Here is a 9,540-nt window from a genome sequence, read left to right as displayed (position 1 = left end):
CAGTGATGGGACTGATGGCAGGTGCGGCTTCTGCAGGGGTGGCCGATGCGCTAAAAATCAAAGTGCAGGAGCGACAGTGGCTCAGGTCTATTTAAACATGAGTGCCTCAGATTAGAAGAAGACCACCTTCCCCGTCGTCGTTTTTTCCCACAGCCCACAGCCCACTCAGGTTTTAGAAGGCCCAGCCCAGACCCAGCCCAGCCAGCCGGCCCAGCCCAGCCTGGTCCTTATTGCCTCGCAGCCAGCCAGCCAGCCAGCCAGCAAGCACAGCGCGCCTTTCCCCCGGCCAATCTGCAAGCAGCAGCAGCAGCAGCAGCAGCACAAGCACAGCAGGCACAAGCAACCTCCACCAGCGGGAAGGTCCATCCACCATCCACCTTCCACCTAGGCACCGCAGTGCAGCTCCTGCCTGCAAAACACCAGACGGTTTCCCCAAGAGCACAGGACACATCTTGATTAATGGTTCGCGACTGCACGCGCATACTTTGATCCTGGAGGAATCGCCCCCCAAATCATCATCACCACAAAAATCAGAAGCTGCGCTGCATCGCATCGCATAACATAACATCATCGCGTCGAATCTATAATTCAGCTTCGCATCCATCATCCATCATCCAACATCCAACAACTTGTTCCAATTCCACCGCCCACCCCCCGACCCGCTTGCATTGTTAGCGCAGGGATCCGCACATTCCATTCCGGCCAAGTCCCTTTGACGCAGTGTCCAAGTGTCCACTTTGCCAGCTCCTGATTGGGCAATACCTCACCTTGCACCCATCCATTCCAAGGTGAGCCAATCCCCCCTCCCCCCCTGTAGCTATCACAAGCTTCACCTTGATGCGCACCTACCTAGTCCAGTATTGGGTGCCAAGCCGTCCACCAAGGCCGGAGCATACCACAGCTGCGCTTTTATCTCCGGCTTGACTTTCTTTGCATGCACGGCCAACAAACAGAATGACTGACGGACTGACTGAGCCTCTTGGACAGTGCTTCTCGTAGCATAAGCAACAATCACTCCGCCATTACAATAGTCTGATGCTGCATTAACTTGATGGCTTTGTTGGCGCCGAGTCTTTGCTGCCAGTAGCATTTCTTCCATTATAACCATCAAGCCCATATATCATGACATGAGACAAGATGGCATCCAGGCTTGATCGACTTGTCACGTGAGTACCTTCTGCTCAGTTTCCTCTCAGTTGCTCATCATGCTCTTGTTCTTTTGGTCCCTTTTCACGTTCTTCATCCTTCGCTAGGGCCCTCTACCCTCAGCTACAGGGGCACTTCTTTCATTGCTTTAGCTATATAGACTGGGTTGAGATATAACTTGCTGACACCCTCCAGAATACTTGAGACCGGGAGTACCCGGCTCATCCGGGACACCGCAGTGAATCAGCTGGCCGATTGGCAGAAACAACAGCCAGAGGAATTATTTAACCTGCTCTCAAGAGTTGTCCCGTACCTGCGACACAAGGACTGGGAGACACGAACTACTGCGGCAAAGGCCATTGGCAAAATCGTTGAGAATGCCGAGACCTATGACCCGAACGCCGACGAGGAACCTGTCCAACCCAAGAAGGACGAGGATGCCGGCAATGGCTTTGTCAAGAAGGAGGAGGCGGATTCATCCATACCTGTCTACGACAGTCTAAGCCTAGGTACATTGAACGTGTCTGATATCATCAAGTACGGCAGACAATTGCTTCGCGGCGGCACAATTGACTACTCCCTCGGTGCTTTGGACCCTCAAGAGCGCCTGATACACCAAAAGAAGACTCTCATCGGCCGTCTCGGCCTGCTGGGTCGGCCTTACGAGGACGAAGAAATACCCATCCCGAACGAGTCTGCCGTGAGTCCTGGCACTCCGGCAGACACGAATGGGTCCCACGGCTTCGGCAGACCTGACAGCAATGGAGCTGGTACCACACCTTACCCCGCCGAAGAAAGCGGCATGAGCGCAAGGCAGCTGAACGTGCTCAAGCGAAAACGGAAACGGGAGGCTCAGAAGGCCGCCCAAGGCAAGGGCGGATTCGGCGACCTTTCGCTCCGACGGAATACAACAGCTGGCTCGGAAGGCCTTGCCGAAGACACGCCCATGGTCGATGCCGACTCAAAAAAGAATGGGAAGATGGCTGACTACTTCAGTCTTGATAGGCCCGCTGACCTCGAGGAAGACAGTAAGGTTGTATCCGAGTATAAAGGCGCAGTCCTACCCATCAAATCAGAATTGGAGACCGACAACATGGAAGGTTCCGAGTGGCCTTACGAGCGGTTATGTGAATTTCTCAAGGTCGATTTGTTCGACCCCTCCTGGGATACCAGGCATGGTGCGGCTATGGGCCTGAGAGAGCTAATCAGAGTCCACGGTGCAGGAGCTGGTCGGGTCCGGGGCGTTTCACGCAGTGAGAACGACGTGCTCAACAAAAAATGGCTCGATGATCTCGCCTGTCGGCTCTGCTGCGTTCTGATGCTGGACAGGTTCACAGACTACAGTTCAGACACATCGGTGGCGCCCATCAGAGAAACAGTCGGCCAAACACTCGGATCCGTCCTGTTCCACGTGTCTCCGGACTCAGTGCATGCCATCTACCGCATCCTACACCGCATGGTGATGCAAGAAGATTTGCCGTTAGACCAGCATGTCTGGCCCATCTGCCATGGCGGAATGGTTGGGCTTCGTTATGTCGTTGCGGTTCGCAAAGATCTCCTACTGAAAGACGGCGAAATGATCGACGGTATCATTGGCGCGGTCATGAAAGGTCTCGGCGACAGGGATGACGACGTTCGTTCTGTCAGCGCCGCCACGTTGACACCAATGGCAAAGGAATTCGTCACGCAACGTCCTGGCGAGTTGAATGGCCTCATCAATATCGTCTGGGAAGGTTTGGCTGACCTCAGCGATGATCTCAGTGCTTCGACTGGCAAGATCATGGATCTCCTTGCTGTTCTCTGCAGCTTTCCGGAAGTCCTGGCGGCTATGAAGGCTTCAGCGCAAGAGGACGAGGAGAGGACATTCACTGTTCTTGTCCCTAGGCTTTACCCGTTCCTCCGCCACACCATCACATCAGTCCGTCTGGCTGTCCTCAAGGCTCTCATGACCTTCGCCAAGCTTGACGCAGAATCAGCGCAAGGTTGGTTGAATGGCAGGATTCTCAGACTGATCTTTCAGAATATTCTGGTCGAGCGCGATTCAGAGACATTGAACATGTCTATTGAGCTATGGATCTCACTCGTCAAGTCTCTAGCTCAGAACCCAGCGGTGCTGGCAATGGAGTTCTCTTCTCATGTCGATCCATTGATGCAGCTGACTCTGCATCCCATCGGTGTCCAGCGCAACCCTATTCCCATGGACGCCACACTTTTCATGAAGCCATCAGGCGGTACATATGCCCCTATAAGCGGAGCACCGGCGCCACCCCGAAGATCTAGTCCATCAGATGGCCCGGAGCGTGCCACCAAGAGACGCAGGAAATCGACCAAGGTCGAGGAACCGCAAGCTGCGTCCCAATCGCACGATCTCGATGGCCGCATGATGCAAGGAGACGTTGATCTCGTCGGGATGGAAACGCTTGTGCGATCCCGAATCAGCGCTGCGAAAGCCATGGGCTTCATCATGTCGCTTCTGCCTGCAGCAGACCTGCAGGAATATGACGCAAGTATCATCAAGGGCCTTTCGTCCTCATACTCCTCCACACAGCTCAGCGCTTGCATGGTCGTGGATGAGTACGCGCGGAGCTCTTCAAACGTTGAGCAGTGCACAAGGTTCGCAACGTTGCTGCAGGAAATGGTGGCAGGTGAACGGCCATCTTGTTATCGAGACCTGGTTAGCTATATCCGAGGCGTCCGCGCTCAGTGCTCGCAACTGATACATCTATTCCGCGATTTCGGAAAGGTGTCATCCAGTAAGCTTCCGACACTTGCTGTGATCGTTCAGGGCGAGGCAGAGGCAGGACCGGGCGCGTTTTCGATCGCGAATGCTGAAAAGGTGGTGGGCGAGGATTACGAGAAGCTCAAGAAAGCAATGGCCCCCGGGCAACGGCTAATAGCCAGTCAACAGCTGGCGGAGTCTCGTGATCTTACCGTCCAGGCCATCGAAGAAGCCAAGGCCAAGAAAGAGACGCGCGATGTTCGGATCAAAGCGGCAGCGGCATGTGCTTTGGTGGCAATCAAACATTTGCCTAAGAAGCCAAGCCCGCTCATCAAGGCCATCATGGACAGCATCAAATACGAGGAAAACCAGGATCTTCAGAGCCGATCGGCATCGACAATCGCAAATCTCGTCCAATTCTTCACAGAGTCTGGTCGCCGGGGCCCCGCGGACAAGGTGGTAGGCAACCTCGTAAAGTTTTCTTGCATGGAGGTGGCAGAGACACCAGAATTCCCAGTCCACGCTAGTAAGACAGACGTGGTGCTTTCAATGCAGAAGGAAGAAGACCGTGTCGACCATCCTGATGCTGCTAAATGGGCGCGCGAGGCAAAGGCAGCTCGAATCACACGCCGTGGCGCGAAGGAGGCGTTGCAGATTTTATCGAAGACGTTCGGCGCTGAGCTTCTAAATGTTGTCCCCAGCGTTCGCACTTTCATGGAGCAGCCCCTCTTGCAGGCATTCTCTGGCGACCTGCCTCCTGAGGCAAGAGACCCAGAGAACACCTTCGGACAAGAGGTTGTCGACGCCATGTCCGTGATTCGCACGATGACGCCGACAATCGACCCTGCTCTCCATCCCTTCATCATGCAGATGGTCCCGCTCGTCATCAAAGCTTTGCGTTCTGAGCTGTCAGTATTCCGGTACATGGCTGCTAAATGCTTGGCAACGATCTGCAGCGTCATCACGGTGCAGGGCATGACAGCACTGGTCGAGAAGGTCTTACCGTCGATCAACAACCCCCTGGACCTCTACTTCCGACAAGGCGCCATCGAGGTCATATACCACTTGATAGCCGTCATGGGAGATGCGATCTTACCGTACGTCGTCTTCCTCATCGTCCCTGTCTTGGGCCGTATGAGTGACTCAGACAACGAGATTCGGCTGATAGCAACAACATCGTTTGCGACATTGGTGAAGCTTGTGCCGCTGGAGGCAGGCATACCTGACCCACCAGGTCTCTCGTCAGAACTGCTCAAGGGCAGGGACCGCGAGAGGACCTTCATTGCGCAGCTTCTGGATCCCAAGAAGGTCGAGGCCTTCTCGCTCCCGGTGGCCATCAAGGCCGAGCTCCGCTCCTACCAGCAGGACGGCGTGAACTGGCTGAACTTCCTCCGCCGCTACCACCTCCACGGTATCCTATGTGACGATATGGGCTTGGGCAAGACGCTGCAGACACTCTGCATAGTCGCCAGTGACCATCACGAGCGAGCCGAAGAGTTTTCCAAGACCGGATCGCCAGATGTCAGGCGGCTTCCATCGCTGATTGTGTGCCCTCCTACCCTGTCTGGTCATTGGCAGCAGGAGATCAAGACATACGCGCCGTTCCTTAGCGTCACCGCATACGTGGGCCCGCCTGCTGAGCGAAAGCTCATGAAGGACAAGCTTGAAAAGCCCGACATTGTTATTACTTCGTATGATGTGTGCCGCAATGACGTTGAGATTCTTGAGAGGTACAATTGGAACTATGTGGTCCTTGACGAGGGCCACCTCATCAAGAACGCAAAGGCAAAGATCAGCATAGCTGTGAAGAAGCTGGTTAGCAACCACCGGCTTATCCTGACCGGCACCCCGATCCAAAACAATGTGCTGGAGCTGTGGTCCCTCTTTGATTTCCTGATGCCTGGCTTCCTCGGGGCGGAGAAGGTCTTCGCTGATCGCTTCGTGAAGCCCATCTCTGCGTCCCGTTACAGCAAGGCCTCCTCGAAAGAGCAAGAAGCCGGGGCCCTCGCCATCGAAGCCCTGCACAAACAAGTCTTGCCTTTCCTCTTGCGGCGCCTGAAGGAAGAGGTACTAAACGACCTTCCGCCCAAGATTTTGCAAAATTACTATTGCGACCTTAGCGACCTGCAGAGGAAACTGTTCGATGAATTTTCGAAGCGCGAGTCGAAGAAGTTGGCCGATGAGGCAGGCCGTGACGACAAAGATGCCAAGCAGCACATCTTCCAGGCCTTGCAATACATGCGGAAGCTCTGCAACTCTCCTGCCATGGTGTTGAAGCCGGGCCACCCCAATTATGACGAGACTCAGCGTATCCTCGCTAAGGGAAACACCAGTCTGGAAGATGCCGCCCACGCCCCGAAACTCACGGCGCTCAGAGATCTGTTGGTAGACTGTGGCATCGGTACCGAGGGCCATGATTCAAACGATCCACTGTATCAGCCGATCAAACCTCATCGGGCACTGATCTTTTGTCAGATGAAAGAAATGCTGGATATGGTGCAAAACTCAGTATTGAAGGCTATGTTACCCTCAGTCACCTACCTCCGTCTTGATGGTGGCGTCGAAGCCAACAAACGCCAGGATATTGTGAACAAGTTCAACAGCGACCCATCATACGATTGTCTCCTTCTGACCACCAGCGTCGGTGGCCTGGGCCTCAATCTCACGGGAGCCGACACCGTCATATTCGTTGAGCATGACTGGAACCCGCAAAAGGACCTGCAGGCTATGGACCGTGCACATCGCATCGGTCAAAAGAAGGTGGTCAACGTGTACCGACTCATCACTCGCGGCACGTTGGAAGAGAAGATCCTGAGCCTGCAGCGTTTCAAGATCGATGTTGCTTCGACAGTTGTCAACCAGCAGAACGCCGGTTTGGCGACAATGGACACTGACCAGATTCTGGATTTGTTCAACATAGGCGAATCGGGGCCAGGCTTGATTACGGAGAAACCCTCCGGGGGCGGGTTTGAGGGACGTGAAGAGGACATGGTGGACATTGAAACGGGTGATGTTCGCCAGCCGGGCAAGAAGGCTGCTTGGTTAGAGGACTTGGACGATTTGTGGGACAATAAGCAGTACGAGGAGAGTTTTGATTTGGATGGGTTCTTGAAGACGATGGAGTAGAATGGTGCAGGTATGGGTGAGGAGGCATGTCTTCGCAGGGGGTTGGGTGTCTTTTGTGTTTGTGGTTCGTTACGCTATTGCTACGGATATGGAGCGTAGGAGCTGGGGTTGGCCTTCGGCATCATCATCTGCTCGTCCACAGAGACGGCAGGAAGGAGTTTTACGGTTGTGTGCAATACCATCCCACGAATCTGCCATGAATCCAGAGGGTGATTGCAGGCAGGCATAAAGGAGAACAAAACAGATTCTCCAAATACTAAGTAATCACGTCTACATCGCATCTATGTGCAGAAAAGCCAGATGTTCATGGGCATCCAAGTTCTTTTGACCGACAGTCAAGCCAAGTAAAGGCTTCCATGTTTTCTTAGTTGTCTTGATGTATCTACATGTAGCGAGGTCACGCCCATAAACACACCAAAGTACAACTTGAACTGCGTAGGGTGAATTTTCTCAAGCATCACCGCTGCAGAGGTACTTAGGTTGTCTAAATCGCAGCCTCGCCTGTGCTGAGCTTTAGACCCCTGATCGCTCCACAGGAGCCCAAGATACCCCGCCATCCCGATCCAATGCCCCTCCACTAACGTTCGAAGCTTCCAGAGCGCAGACGCATCTTGCTTCCGGGTGTGTCGTCAGACTAGTGGATGCTAACTTCCTCGCGTCCCTGCAGTTCTGCACTACAAGTACATTTGGAAATTTTGGGGAGACGACACATTCACGGTCCCGGATTATAAGCGAAAATGCCTGTCGACTACAGCAAATGGGCAAGTTACTCCCACGCCGTCTCGAGAGCGTTCGAGGGTGAGACTGGCACGAAGCTGACCATTACCACCGCTGTATAGGACGCACTGGAGCTCAGCGATGACTCCGACATCGAAGTCCACCCAAACGTGGATAAGCGGTCCTTTATCCGCGCGAAGCAGAACCAGATCCACCAAGAGCGGGAGCAGCGCAAGCTCCAGATCGTGACCCTGAAGTACGAGCGTCAGATCAACGACGCGTTGATACAGCGAATCACCTCGCTCCTGAACTCCCTCAAGGCCCACGCCGCCGACGTCGACAATGGGAAGCGCAGCCCCGGCGAGGTTGCTTTTGCGGCAGTCATGGAGTCCGCTGCAAACCTCAAGCCAGAGGACGACACGCCACCACCACGCCCCGCCGGCGTGCACAATGCGGAGGAGAAGCTGCCGACGTACAGCAAGATGATGGCTACGCTGCTCGATCAGGTGAACCAGGCCATGGAGGAGAAGAAGGTCAAGGACGAGGAGCGGTACCCAGCCATGGTTGCAGAGATTCAGGACCATTTGGATAAGGTCACAAATCTCCAGAAGGATCTGCATAAGAAGCTTGATGAGCTGGAGAAGGAGGAGGCCCGTAAGATCACGAGTGAGAGCATTCACACGGGCTTTGACAGCTCGCATGTGGCCAAGGCAACCGCCTCGTCGTCGTCAGAGGGAAAGAAAGACGACACCCAGGTCGAACTCCTGAATCCCAACTTCAGCAACCCGCCGCAGGCTGGAGAAAAGAGCTCTTCGGCGAAACCAGAAGATGATGACGAGGAGGTCGAGGCCTCACCAGCGGCGAAGCAGTTTGCAAAGATTCAGACTGGTTCCTACAGCGAGTCCCTCTCCTTCCTCGGCAAGCACCCCGAGATCCTCCAGGAAAAAGAAACCGACGGCCTGCTCATAATGGCTTTTGACGCACAACTCAGTGGAAAGGAAGAGTTCTCCCGGCAATGCGTGCACCAAGCCCTGCTCCTGCAGTATTGCCGCGCCTTGGGGCGGGATGGCGTCGGTCTCTTCTTCAAGCGCATCATGACAAAGGGTCACCAGGCGCAGGACGTCTTCTTCAAAGACGTGCAAGACACCTACCTAAAGATCAAGACACGCGCTGCTGAGATCAACAAGGAGCGCGCAGCATCCGGCTCAGGCCTTGCGGAGGGCGAGGGCGTCGAGCAGATCCAGCTGCACGCGGTAGAGCCGGGCACCGTGATCAACATCCAGGTGCCACCTGCCGACAGCGAGGACCCCGAGATACAGGAGGCCCGCAAGATCTTTGAATCTTTCAGCCCTGACATGAAGAAGGCGCTCGAGAGCGGCAGTCTGGACCAGGTGAACAAGGTGCTGGGCAATATGAAGGTGGACGAGGCGGAGGACTTGGTGGGGAAGTTCGGTGAGGCGGGCGTCCTGAGCCTCGAGCAGGAGATCATAGATGCGACTACGGATCAGGGCAAGGCAGAGTGGAAGCAGCTCCAGGACCAGGCAAAGCCGACCACGTCGGAGTCGCAGTATGCGGATGATCCCGAATAAGGATGGGCTGGAGGTTATGTTTGATTGGTCGTCGATTGCACGGAGCGTCGCACGGTGAGCATATACCATCATAGAATGCCATTAATGTAGGGGTCTCGCGCTACCTGGATCTCTCAAGGAAGCATCGGGCATTGGCCTTGTAGTGATCACAATGGGCATCAGCCCTATCCTGCGATCACACACGTATAATCCCTTGCCGTCTTCGATTCGCCGCTGGCCTTGCACCGAAAGGCGCCACTTGTC

The 9,540-nt window shown here is 54.8% G+C and overlaps 1 protein-coding gene across 1 annotated transcript; it reads left to right on the top strand.

Moving 5' to 3' along the window:
- Positions 1-1,137: 1,137 nt before the first annotated feature.
- J7T55_009235 (uncharacterized protein) lies at positions 1,138-9,297 on the top strand (the record flags this gene model as incomplete). The annotated part of the gene is made up of 4 exons (XM_053142180.1): positions 1,138-1,166; positions 1,342-6,942; positions 7,528-7,612; positions 7,831-9,297. The coding sequence occupies 4 exons, from the start codon at positions 1,138-1,140 to the stop codon at positions 9,295-9,297; spliced, it is 7,182 nt and encodes a 2,393-aa protein (XP_052995076.1).
- Between the last annotated feature and the right edge of the window lie 243 nt (positions 9,298-9,540).

Source organism: Diaporthe amygdali, assembly GCF_026229845.1.
Source record: "Diaporthe amygdali strain CAA958 chromosome Unknown NODE_10_length_1141467_cov_65_626103, whole genome shotgun sequence".
Taxonomy (NCBI): Eukaryota; Fungi; Ascomycota; class Sordariomycetes; order Diaporthales; family Diaporthaceae; genus Diaporthe; species Diaporthe amygdali.
Note: the sequence above shows the minus strand (reverse complement) of the source record. Positions and strands in the feature narration are given on the sequence as shown.